Source organism: Dama dama, chromosome 3, assembly GCF_033118175.1.
Source record: "Dama dama isolate Ldn47 chromosome 3, ASM3311817v1, whole genome shotgun sequence".
Taxonomy (NCBI): Eukaryota; Metazoa; Chordata; class Mammalia; order Artiodactyla; family Cervidae; genus Dama; species Dama dama.
Genome location: NC_083683.1, coordinates 71826958 through 71838878, shown reverse-complemented (window position 1 = coordinate 71838878; position 11921 = coordinate 71826958). Strand labels below are relative to the sequence as shown.

The 11921-nt window shown below is 55.7% G+C and overlaps 2 protein-coding genes across 3 annotated transcripts; both read left to right on the top strand.

Annotated features, from left to right (window-relative positions):
- The first annotated feature begins 2578 nt into the window (after positions 1–2578).
- BLOC1S1 (biogenesis of lysosomal organelles complex 1 subunit 1) lies at positions 2579–6202 on the top strand. The gene is made up of 4 exons (XM_061132906.1): positions 2579–2736; positions 3453–3525; positions 5596–5728; positions 6000–6202. Exons 1-4 carry the CDS (start codon positions 2676–2678, stop codon positions 6108–6110), a joined length of 378 nt encoding a protein of 125 aa, XP_060988889.1. The 5' UTR covers positions 2579–2675; the 3' UTR covers positions 6111–6202.
- A 125-nt stretch (positions 6203–6327) lies between these two features.
- On the top strand, positions 6328–10782 carry RDH5 (retinol dehydrogenase 5). Of its 2 annotated transcripts, XM_061132871.1 has the most exons (6): positions 6328–7021; positions 7287–7463; positions 7585–7912; positions 8075–8333; positions 9927–10090; positions 10354–10782. In XM_061132871.1, the coding sequence occupies exons 2-6, from the start codon at positions 7341–7343 to the stop codon at positions 10575–10577; spliced, it is 1098 nt and encodes a 365-aa protein (XP_060988854.1). In that variant the 5' UTR covers positions 6328–7021; positions 7287–7340; the 3' UTR covers positions 10578–10782. The 2 variants fall into 2 exon arrangements, with proteins under 2 accessions (XP_060988854.1, XP_060988864.1); XM_061132881.1 differs by lacking the exon at positions 7287–7463.
- Positions 10783–11921: the final 1139 nt, after the last annotated feature.

Sequence of the window (11921 nt, the reverse complement as noted above, 5' to 3'; positions counted from 1 at the left end):
AGCGAACTCTGAAAGAGAGGCTTCAGAAGAACAGAGAAATGAGTGGGCAAAAGGAGTATGGGGGCACATTCACTGATTCTAAGAGGAAAAATAATCTGGGTGGGAAAGTGTAAGTAGAGGTGGTCAGAAAGAGATTTCAGATTTCAAGAGTCATTTTCCCACTGTGCATGCAGCCTGTGTCCATCTCTACCAAAGGCAGGTGGAGCTGAGTTTCAACAGCAGTAGACACTGGGGTTAGACAGTGAGCCACAGGGGCCCAGAAAAAGAGTGGGTGGAGGAAGACCCTGGAGAGACCAGCTGGAGTCCCCAGATACAGGTACCCATGTCCTCTGCTCAGCTCTAGAGCAAAGGAGCAACCAGTGTGTGGGAAAGGAGGGTGGGGCTGATGTCCGCAGAGCCCTGGCAGTCTCTATACCGATTGTGAAAATGCCAGGCAGTTGTGCCAAGGGGGTGAGGGTAACACAGGATGGGCCTGGCACTCACCATGAGTCATCCTAATCTTAAATTACAGACGCACCGCTGAAACCCCCAACGGGCCTGCCCGCTGTTTCACGGGTCCACTTGTCACCATTCTCTGCCACCCCTTCCAACCTCTGCTTTTCTTTCCCAGCGTTGGGAGTGAGGCACTGGGCATCTTCCAGTCTGCCTCCAACTTGCTTGCTCACTGCAGTTGGAAGCGAAAGCCAGAAGCGGGGAGGACGGGCAAGGCTGCCCTGCAGTGCTCTCATTCTGCCCGCTTCTATTGATCAGCTCCTCTCTGGAGTGCAGCCTCTCCCCAAACATCCCTCCCCTGCTGATATTCCCTTCAACTGATGCTCCACAGGCATAGAGAGGCATAGTGACAAGAGGGAGCTGTCCCCCAAAGTGCTCTGGGCCTCCCCCTGCTGGGGTCTCTTCCGTGGTTTCTGCAGTATAGTAGAGTGGTCACACTCAAGCTCTGGCATCAGATAACCCGGCTCTGTATCCTCGCTTGACTGCTTATGAGCTCTATCACTGCACTGCTCTGAACCACAGATTCTTCATCTGCACACTATTATACTTCACATGACTATTCTCAGAATTAAATGAAATAATACATGTAGAGTGATTCACACATGGTATTAAGTACTCAGGAGATGTTGTTAAAGAAGTACCCATATAATAAGCACAGACACACAAACACAATATCCAACACTTTTTTTAAAATATTTATTTGGCTGCATCAGGTTTTAGTTGTGGCATGAGGGATCTAGTTCCCCAACCAGGGATCGAACCCAGGGACCCCTGCATTGGGAGCATGGAGTCTTAGCCACTGGACCACCAGGGAAGTCCCCGTGCCTAACACTTTTTATTCAGAGTTTTTATTTTGGCACTTAATGTTCTGCTTTCTGCTGCCACTTAACCATTTCACTCACTAATCCTTTGACAGCTGGGCAGCCCCCTGGGATTTAAGATGCTGTTCTGCAAAGAGTTGAATGAACTGATCAGTAATCTTCACCTCTGACTCAGAAATTCAAGAATGTTCTATTCTAAATCAATCAGCATCCATTTCTCCTCCCCCTGCAAGTACATATAATGAAGTCAGTTTTCAACCATGTAACTGAAGTGAGAGAATACCAAAGTTTTGCAAACAGCTTTAGATGGTTTAGTGCAGTGGTTCCCAACCCTTGGGGGCACACTACAATCACCAGAACCACTTTTTAAAAAATACTTGTACCAGGCCTCCATGCTCAGAGATTGATCACGAACCAAGGCATATTTTTTTTTTTTAAACTTCCCCAACTGAGTCTAATGTTTAGCTAAGGCTGAGAACCACTGATTTAATCTAATCCTCTAATTTTACTAAGGAGAAAACCAACATCCAGAATGGATACGCAACTTGCCCAAAGCCACCCAGCATGTCGGTGCACGGTGCACCAAGAAAGAATGCTGTAACAGCAAGCACATGTTGGTGATGTTTATAATTTTTCCTTGTTGGGGTTAATCCCAGAAACACTTCTTTAGTTCAGAGAGGTGTTATATAATTTACCTTCTACTTTGGCAGCAGCCCTTGTTCTGCTGGTAAGACTGAAATAAATGGGTTCGCATTCCCTGACCACAAAAGGACAGAGATGGAATGGCACATTCACCACACATAGCCAGCCAAATTAGCAAAGCTCCCTAGGAGGCCGCTGGAAATGCCTAAAATGCTGAGGGACTCTGGCGGGGTGGCGAGAAGAGAGAGGACAGCATTCCCCCTCTAGAGGGAGGAGCTGAGGACTCACTGAGAACCGGCCAGAGCTGCCAGGAGGAAAAGGCCAGGGAAGGAAAAGAATTTCAATGAGCCCTGGGAACCTCTGCTCCCGCAACAACCGAACCACGATAGACAGCCTGGCAACAACGACCCTCCCAGGATCCTGGGAGCCAGAGGAGATTAAAAACTGTTCTGCACTCTAAGTACTAAAGAAAACGTCTTCCCACACTGACCAAAGTGAGTTCCCAATAAAGCTCACAAGAGCTCACCTGCCCCGACTATCACCTCTCTTCCCAGCCAAGATCCTGACCACCGACCACCCCAGGTCTCAAGAGGAGGGCGGTTCCGGGCCTCACGTGACATTGCGGCCACGTGACCCCGGCCCCGCGGGAGCCGAGCGGTGAGTCCAGTTCCGCGAGTCGGAGGCGGGCCGGGCACGCCCTGCCCCCAGCGCGCCGCGACCATGCTGTCCCGCCTGCTGAGAGAACACCAGGCCAAGCAGAGTGAACGCAAAGAGCTGCAGGGTGAGCCGCATGCCCAGCCCGCCGTTTTCTCTCCCTCCGCGGCCTCGCCTCAGCCCGGAGCCTGGATCTCGAGTAACGGCCCGGATCCGGGGAAGGGCGCGGGTTACGGGGAGGAAAAGACAGGAGCTTTGGTGGGGGGCACTTCCGTCCCCGGCCGATGGCCCCGGTCCCTTCAGCATTAGCGTCCCCCTAGGCAACGCCCCCAGCGCCCAGGCCGCAGTGTCCCAGCCCCGCCCCCTGCCCACGGAACGCTGCGCCGATTGGTCCAGGGAGCCGCTCGTCCCGGAAGTGGGACGGAAACCTCCCGAAGAGAGGAGGGTGTTGAGGACCCGACAGGACTGGGATTCCCGGAGGCCTGAAACTGCCGAAATGGGGATGGGGCCCTTGTGTCCTGAATCTAGGCTGGGAACCCCCGACTTACCAATCTTTAGGCCAGACCAGTGGGGGAAATGTGCCCGAGAGTCTGGAGTCCTGGTCGCTGCCAAGGACTCAGCGTCCCTGGGCGAATCGCTTCCCTTCTCAGGCCACCAGTTTCCTCACCTCGAAAATGAAAGGGCTTGCTTTATGTTTTGCAAGGCCCTGTCAGCTCTGGCACTCTGGAATGACTTCAGGTGTTCCCATAGCTAGCAGAATAGTAATGAATGGGTGGGGAACCTTAAGCATCACTCCTCAAAAAACCAAGTCTCCTGTCTAATCCCTTTCCCCCCTCCACCCAGAGAAGAGAAGGCGGGAGGCCATCACTGCAGCGACCTGCCTGACAGAAGCTTTGGTCGATCACCTCAATGTGGGGTATGAACCTCTTCCCATCAACAGGAACACCCCTCCACCCAAGTTTAGGCACTGGCCTAGCCCTCAGGCTGCTCATGAGGGGAGGAGCTGTTCCTCTCATTCCCCTTCCCTCCCCCACCCAGCATAACTTCTATGGAGAGAGTCTTGAGTCAGCTCTGACCCCTAACATTGGGCAGGGGGAGCAGCTGTGGCCGGTGGAGAAGCAGCCAGATTTCCCCTTCCCAACAATAACCTCCCTGGCGCTCACGACTTGATGCCATCTGGCCATGTCCCTTCACCCCTCCAAGTCCAGCTGTCACTTCCAGTGGGAGGGAGAGCACCATCCTTCCCCACAGCTTCCCACCCTCTCCTTCTGCACATCCCACCCTCTGGCAAGTCTGGAGAGCAACTGGCAGGAAAGAGATGATACAGCTGGTGAGGGTGAGGGCAGAACCTGTGCCAGGAGCCACCGCAGAGCCAGGCTGACACTCCCCCATCCTTCCGGGTCTCCAGAGACCACCCCTTGCTCCCATCCTAAGTAAGGATGCCAGTAATGACCAGATACATGGGAAGGAGTAGCGAACATTGTCTCTTGATCCTAAGTGACCGAGAAAAGTGCAGAGATGATGATTTGATAGCCAGGCCATCTGTTGGGAGAAAGGAGGCAGTGTGATCCCTTCTACCCAGGGCAACTGGCATAGCTTGGTGGTGAATTCAGAGACTGAGTCACCCAAATGAGCCAGGCAGGGACGATCATCTTCATTGCTCATCTCGGGCAGATTAGGAGAAGAGAAGGCTGTGGTTGGGACCTCTGATCCCCACTCCAGTTCTCCCCCTCCACTCAGAGTGAATGAGAGAAAGCAGAAGCTCAGTGGGAAACATGGGGATTTCAGGAGCTCCCAGGGGAAACTGGAAGCATTGGGAGCCCCCTGCGATTACTGTTTCAGCTCCTGTAACACCCCGCGCTGTGACCCAGCTGTCTCGCAAAGAGAAGGGGCAGGGCCGGCGCCTCCTGGGCTCTGCTGTGAGGTTGGCCCGGGCTTCTCCCGCTTCACTTGCTTTGCTTGGGGCCACCCTATGTCCAGCTTAGAGGGCAGCTAAGCCAAAGCCAGATTAGAAAGCCTTTTGTGTTGCTGCCCACAGCTCCTCTCATTCCCGGGAGAGGAAAACAAAGGCTCAGTCTGTCTCAGCGCCTGTCAGGTGTCCTTCCCACTCTCTGGAACCCACCCCCCACCCCGCAACCCCCTTGCTCCCCTCCAGCCCCCACAGATTCCAGTGGGGGGGGGCACCGGATGTGGAGTCTCCCAGCTGACCTAGAGCTTTGGTGTGGAGAATGAAAGATTCATCAACCAATTAGGGAGAACAATTGTTGCACAATTATTGTGAGGGTGGGGGTGAGTGGGCAGAGGACTGGGGATACCAGCCTCGTGGCAGTAATGGAACTGCAGCAAACCGTGATTGAGGAGAAAAGAAAGACTGTTGCCTAGGGCAGAAGGAAGAGAGAGAGAGCACGTGTGTGTGTTCGTTCATCTGTGTGGGCGAAAGGAGGATTGGGAGAAAGACAGAGCCAGGAAGCAGCCCTAGGGATGTCTTCTCTTGACCCTAAGTTCCTGGGGAGGGGGTTGCTCTCCCATCCCACCCTGGGTTCAGGGAGGGGCCCGATTTCCCTTCCCAACTTCTTGCACAGATCCCTGGCCTCCCAATCATTGCCAGATGTGTCCCTGCTGCTGGATTTTCCCAGCCTCCCCACGGCCCCTTCTCCCTCCCAGCTTCTTCCCCAGTGGTACCCTCTCCACCCCGCCGACCACGTGCACCCTCCCTTCTCTCCTCCAGCCTTGGGAGCTCCTTTCAGGGCAGGAAGTGGTCTGTATCTAGTTAGCTCTCCTGGGAATCCTGGGAGTGGAAGGAAGGGACTGGGCTCACTTGCGTGCATTCGTAGTCACTTGCCTTACATCCAGGAATGGCCAAAATCCCAAGGTTCTCTCCAGCCTGACTCCTGAGCAGCCTGCCACTGCAGCCCTGGGATGTTAGTCCTGGAGACCACTCCCCACCAGGTGGGTGAGATGGCCTCCCCCCTCCTCCAACCTCTAGCGTGGCCCAGGCCTACATGAACCAGAGGAAGCTCGACCATGAGGTGAAGACCCTGCAGGTCCAGGCAGCCCAGTTTGCCAAGCAGACAGGCCAGTGGATCGGGATGGTGGAGAACTTCAACCAGGCACTCAAGGTAAGCCACACTGCCTGCCTCACCAGCCTCATCCTGTGACCCCACTGACTGCGCCCTCAGGGGCTCCCCTCTGGCCTGGGGTTAAGAAGGAAGTGGGGATAGTCCCAGAAAGCCCAGAAGTCTATGGCTTCAGTGCCATGGAAGTTAGAGGAAGAGGTAAAAGCAGCTGGTGAGTTCAAGCAAAGGCCTTTCTAGGGGATGGATGGAATGTGCCCCCATCCAGCCCCTGGAGCCATACCCCACCCACCCTGACTCCTGGGCTCCCTTCCAGGAAATCGGGGATGTGGAGAACTGGGCTCGGAGCATCGAGCTGGACATGCGCACCATCGCCACGGCACTGGAGTACGTCTACAAGGGGCAGCTGCAGTCGGCCCCCTCCTAGCCCAGCTGCCCCCGCTTTCCCCGCCCCTCCTGCTTGCCCCAGGCGGGCGGGAGGGAGGCTGATAGCCCCTGAATAAAACACAAGCCTCCGTTTCCCTGTGTTTGTCTCAAGGAACTAGCTTAGTGTGGGGGGCGGGGATGGAAGAGTCAAAGGCTCTTCCTCTTAAGAGACGCTACCTTTTGGGTGTCTCTTTCGGGTAGGGACAGGGACTAGCTTCCTCTAACAGTCTCAAGTCTCTTCTCCTCCTCGGGCCTGGTACCTGTTGCAGGTACCTTCCGGGTCAGCAGACGGTGGGCGTTCCCCACCCCTCCCCAGGGAAGGGCAGTGGGCCCCATCCCAAGCCTCCCAACCCAGGACTTCCATTTCTGGCAGTGGAGAAATGAGACGGGGAGCAGGCCTGGTCCAGCTCTGGCTCTCTGCCTCTCCGCGTGCTCACGGCCTCTCCCAGCCTGGTGCTAAGCAGTGTCATGAGTCTGGACCAGGTGGGAGATTAACTCTTGGGTGTGGGAGCACTTCCGGGCAGGGAGGGGGCGGACTGACAGGTCCAAGGTTACCAACAGAGGGGGGCAGCTGCCATCCTGGACAGATACCCTCGTCTTAAGAATCCATGACAGAGGGAGCCAGGAAGCCCCACTAGAGAGGACCGAGCCCGGGGGGAGCTGGGCGCTGCTGGCTGGTGCCAAGTCCCGGCTTCAGCCCGCAGGCCCGGCTCCCCTGGCTCCTCCTCCCGCACCCCCGCCAGCCCCACGTGCACTTAATACTTCTGGCACCCAGTCCGCCCGCCACGGACTTTGGCCTTGGCTGTAGCTAGTGTGGGAGCCTGGGAGGACCTGGACCACAAGTGTCTCAGGCAAAACCAAAGGAGCAGCTTCAGGTGCCGTAGTAGCTGCCAGCAGCTTTCCCCCGAGGAGGTAAGCAGGGTACTGGGGGAGGGGTGGGCAGCGGCCACGAGGAGACCAGTGATACTGATAGCTCACAGCCTGGAGCTTCTCACCTGTCCCCTCACACTTGACCCCCTCTGATCCTCCACGGCTCCCAGGTGGGCATGCTGGGTGTTAGCCTACTTGGTAGATGAGAAAACAAGTTCAGAGCCACAGGGCATGCTCAGCCTCACACAGTGAGTTTGGAGCCTCCAGGACTAGAGTTCAGGGGCCCCTTACGTGTTTCCAAAACCAGGGCTCCGCTGGCTAAGAGCTAAGAGGTGACAACAGACAAGACCCCTCTGCTCCCATGCAGCCGGTCTGCGCACAGGACCAGCTCGCCTTTCAGTTCAGCTGCCCACAGACACAGGGTCTGCCCAGACCTTCACTTCACTTAGAACCACAGTTTGTCTGCAGGTTATCTGCCAAGCAGGTAATTTGTCAATTTGCTCAAAACAGAGACTTCCAGCTAGTCAGGGATCTGAGGGGTGAGGGCCGGCAGGCCAGCGTCAGCCAGACACGTCCCCCTGCCCCGCCTGGGCTGCCGCCTGCAGGTCACCGGGGCCCCGGCCATGTGGCTGCCTCTGCTGCTGGCGGTCCTGCTCTGGGCTGTGCTGTGGTTGCTCAGGGACCGGCAGTGCCTGCCGGCCAGCGACGCTTTCATCTTCATCACCGGCTGTGACTCGGGCTTCGGGCGGCTCCTTGCTCTGAGGCTGGACCAGAGAGGCTTCCGAGTCCTGGCCAGCTGCCTGACACCCTCGGGGGCGGAGGACCTCCAGCGGGTCGCCTCCTCCCGCCTCCACACCACCCTGCTGGATGTCACAGATCCCCAGAGCATCCGGCAGGCAGCCAAGTGGGTGGAAACGCACGTTGGGGAAGCAGGTGAGTGTGGCAGGGGCCACGGGGGCAGGCGTGAGAGGTGTGCACACACAGGGGCTGTGGGAAGCCAGAAGGACTGTGTGGGGGTAGCAGGGCTGAGCCTCCCGGGAAGGAGAGGGGCCATGGGAATGCCTCCCCGACCCCACGCCTCCCATGCCCCCACAGGGCTTTTTGGTCTGGTGAATAACGCTGGTGTGGCTGGCATCATTGGGCCCACCCCATGGCAGACGCGGGAGGACTTCCAGCGGGTGCTGAATGTGAACACGCTGGGCCCCATTGGGGTCACCTTCGCCCTGCTGCCCCTGCTGCTGCGGGCCCGGGGCCGAGTGGTCAACATCAGCAGCGTCCTGGGCCGCCTGGCCGCCAATGGAGGGGGCTACTGCGTCTCAAAATTTGGCCTGGAGGCCTTCTCTGACAGCCTGAGGTGAGGGGGCAGGGACTCCGCTCCAACTCAGGGGGGCCTGCTCAGCCAGCAAATCAGCAGCTGCCCACCACATGGCAAGGGAGAGTTTAGGGCTTAAGAGACAATTTAGGGCTCGACTTCCTGGGTTCAGACCCCAGCTTTCACTCATGTGAGCTTGGTGACCTTAGTCACTTACTGTTTTTTCCCAGTTTGTTCCTCCTGTTAAATCACGATGAGGCCTGCCTCATGGGTGAGTAAAATGAGGGCATATGTGAGGCTCCAGCAGAGCCTGGTACATAGAAAATGCCCCCAAAATCCCACTCTCATTAGTGTTTTGTTACTAATGGTAACCATTACTTACCGTGAGTACCTTTACATAACACTTTCTCACTGAATTCTCCCTAAAATCCTGTAAGGCTAGGTGTCAACACCCGTCCCTGGTGGCTCAGACAGTAAAGAATCTGCCTGCAATGCAGGAGACCCAGGTTCAATCCCTGGGTTGGGAAGATCCCCTGGAGGAGGGAATGTCTATCCACTCCAGTATTCTTGCCTGGAGAATTCCATGGACAGCAAAGCCTGGTGGGCCACGGTCTGTGGGGTCGCAAAGAGTCGGACACGCGGAGGAACTAACACACACACCCAAACACCCAAACTCACCCAAGACCACACAATGGTGGGGGCACCGGCACGTGCGCCTATAGAGCCTGGTCTCATGTCCTGCTGCCCCTTGTCTTTAAACAATAACCTCCAAAGTCCCAGGAGCGCACAAAGGAGGCGGGACCTAGGAACAGGGCCTGAATTTGGAACAGACCTTTGGTTCCCTCAAGCTGAGCCCGCCTTCTGAAGGAAGCCTTCCTCTGTCACCATCACTCAGCAAATAGCAGCAATATCCACTTTTGTCCCTATGCCTGTCGTTTAATTTTCCAATCAGCATCCCAGAAATATACTTTCAACTTGGACTTGGGTAGTCTGTTCTGGGTACTCCCACTTTCCCCCAGCAAACACCAGTCTAATTTTTCCCCAGCAAAGATCCAGCACTTTGGACCCTGTGTTTTGGGATCTAGGGAACGTGATTCTTCCAGTTCAGGAGTTGGCAGATTGTGCTTCCAGGGCCAGATCTCTATCCAGCTGCCTGCAAGCTAATAATGGCTTTTGTATTTTTAAATGGTTACACTATAACCGGTAATGTAAGTACCTACATAATATTTAGATCTGCAATGCTGAAAATATTTACTATCTGGCCCTTTAGGAAGTTTGCTGGTCCCTGCTCTAGGTGCTAGAAGAGAATACAAAAGAAGGAAAAGCCCAAATAAACCTTCTTGGGACTTCCCTGGTCCAGTGGTTACGACTCTCTGCTTTGACTGCAGGGGGCCCGGGTTTGAGCCCTGCTTGGGAAACTACTATCCTGCATGATACAACGTGGCCAAAAAACAAAACCAAATGAACCTCCGCCTTCCCTCTGGCCCGCTTGCCCCTCAACTCGTGGCAGTGGGGATGTCTCTTCCTGTCAGAAATCCTGATCCTTTTCCCATCTCAGCATCCCTACACATGTCCCTGAGGGTCCTCTCCCTGTAAAGACAAGAACCCAGAAACCTCCCTCTGCCCTCACTCCAGGCGAGACGTGGCTCCTTTCGGGGTGCGGGTCTCTATCGTGGAACCTGGCTTCTTCCGAACCCCTGTGACAAACCTGGACACTTTGGAGGCCACCCTGCAGGCCTGCTGGGCACGGCTACCTCCAGCCACACAGGCCCTCTACGGGGAGGCCTTCCTCCCCAAATGTGAGTAGCTGGGCCCACGAAGGGGCATATGAGGGGAAACAAGGGTGCTGGAAGGCCAGTCCCGCATCAGCCTGCTGGGAGGAGACATGCGGGGCAGTCAGGGAGGGGGTGAGGGAGAACGGGGTGCCATAGGAGAACACCCCAGCCATAGGCAACCTGCCCACACCCCGAACTGGGGACGGGACTGAGAACCCCACGAGACACAGCCTGGGGCGGGCTGGAGCAGGACAGGGGCCTGATCACAACCGTCCACTGGGCTGCAGACCTGAGCGTGCAGCAGCGGATCATGAACATGATTTGTGACCCGGACCTGGCCAAGGTGAGCAGGTGCGTGGAGCATGCCCTAACTGCCCGTCACCCCAGAACCCGCTACAGCCCAGGCTGGGATGCCAAGCTGCTCTGGTTGCCAGCCTCCTACTTGCCAGCCAGCCTGGTGGATGTTGTGCTCACCTGGGTCCTTCCCAAGCCCGCCCAGACAGTCTACTAAATCCAGCACTCCAGCAGGAGATGGTTGTTCAAGGCAAGGACTCTCATTTATTCTGTCTCCCACCCTGGTACTGCCTGGTGCCTGGCATATAACAGTCACTCAATAAATGTGTATTATTCAAAACAAAAGCACTGTGGGAGGGCAGAAGTGAAGGTGCACAGTGGGGTTCAGTCCAGTCGCTCAGTCGTGTCCAGCTCCTTGCGACCCCGTGAACCACAGCTCGCCAGGCCTCCCTGTCCATCACCAACTCCCGGAGTCTACCCAAACCCATGTCCATCGCATCAGTGATGCCATCCAGCCATCTCATCCTCTGTCCTCACCTTCTCCTCCTGCCCTCAATCTTTCCCAGCATCAGGGTCTTTTCAAATGAGTCAGCTCTTCACATCAGGTGGCCAAAGTATTGGAGTTTCAGCTTCAGCATCAGTCCTTCCAGTGAACACCCCAGGACTGATCTCTTGGATGGACTGGTTGGATCTCCTTGCAGTCCAAGAGACTCTCAAGAGTCTTCTCCAACACCACAGTTCAAAAGCATCAATTCTTAGGCACTCAGCTTTCTTCATAGTCCAACTCTCACATTCATATATGACTACTGGAAAAACCATAGCCTTGACTAGATGGACATTTGTTGACAAAGTAATATCTCTGCTTTTTAATATGCTATCTAGGTTGGTCATAAGTTTCCTTCCAAGGAGTAAGCATCTTTTAATTTCATGGCTGCACAGTGGGAGACTGAGCCCATTTAACTCCTAACCTAGGCTGGGGCTTCCCTGGTGGCTCAGTGGTAAAGTATACACCTGTCAATGCAGGAGACGCAGGAGACACGGGTTCACCAACCACCGCCACCTAAGCTGACATCCTCCAGGGTCTCTGGCGTGTTTAGTACCTGCAAAACATCTAGTACCCACAAGGGGGCGCAAGGGGCGGGGGCAGTCTTGCGTGTTTGAAGCTGCACCTAGAGACGTGGCCAGCAGAGGGCACTGTTGGATGTCTCCTTTCTGCGTGCAGTAACGTTGAGGTCAAGTGTTCTAGAGTGGGAATAGGGGTGTGGGGAGGTGGTGAAGAGGAGTCAAGGCCAAGCTGGGTGGTTTCCATGGAAAAACGGGCACCCACCTCTTAAATTCTTCTATTATCTAAGGTAAGTCAAGAAGGACATAAACTGGCCGCACAGGTATAAAAGTGACTTGTCACCGGCCTGAAAGAAGCCGGGCCCCCTTGAGGATTAGTTGGGCAGGAGTTGCTGGGACCTCAGAGGTGGGCAGAAGGCCAGGGAGGAGATGCCGATGGTGGATGTAGGCTGGCCTCTCCCAGGGAGGACCTTTGTAGGGAATCCCACTGACTTGGGAG

What these genes read in the sequence shown, in the direction of transcription:
- RDH5 (XM_061132871.1), top strand. Translation starts at nt 7,341, where the DNA reads ATGCAGCCGGTCTGCGCACAGGACCAGCTCGCCTTTCAGTTCAGCTGC. An exon ending in GCAGGTTATCTGCCAAGCAG is followed by an intron (nt 7,464 to 7,584) that starts GTAATTTGTCAA and finishes TGCCGCCTGCAG; the next exon opens with GTCACCGGGGCCCCGGCCAT. An exon ending in GGAGGCCTTCCTCCCCAAAT is followed by an intron (nt 10,091 to 10,353) that starts GTGAGTAGCTGG and finishes ACTGGGCTGCAG; the next exon opens with ACCTGAGCGTGCAGCAGCGG.
- BLOC1S1 (XM_061132906.1), top strand. Translation starts at nt 2,676, where the DNA reads ATGCTGTCCCGCCTGCTGAGAGAACACCAGGCCAAGCAGAGTGAACGC. An exon ending in TGAACGCAAAGAGCTGCAGG is followed by an intron (nt 2,737 to 3,452) that starts GTGAGCCGCATG and finishes CCCTCCACCCAG; the next exon opens with AGAAGAGAAGGCGGGAGGCC. An exon ending in ACTTCAACCAGGCACTCAAG is followed by an intron (nt 5,729 to 5,999) that starts GTAAGCCACACT and finishes GCTCCCTTCCAG; the next exon opens with GAAATCGGGGATGTGGAGAA.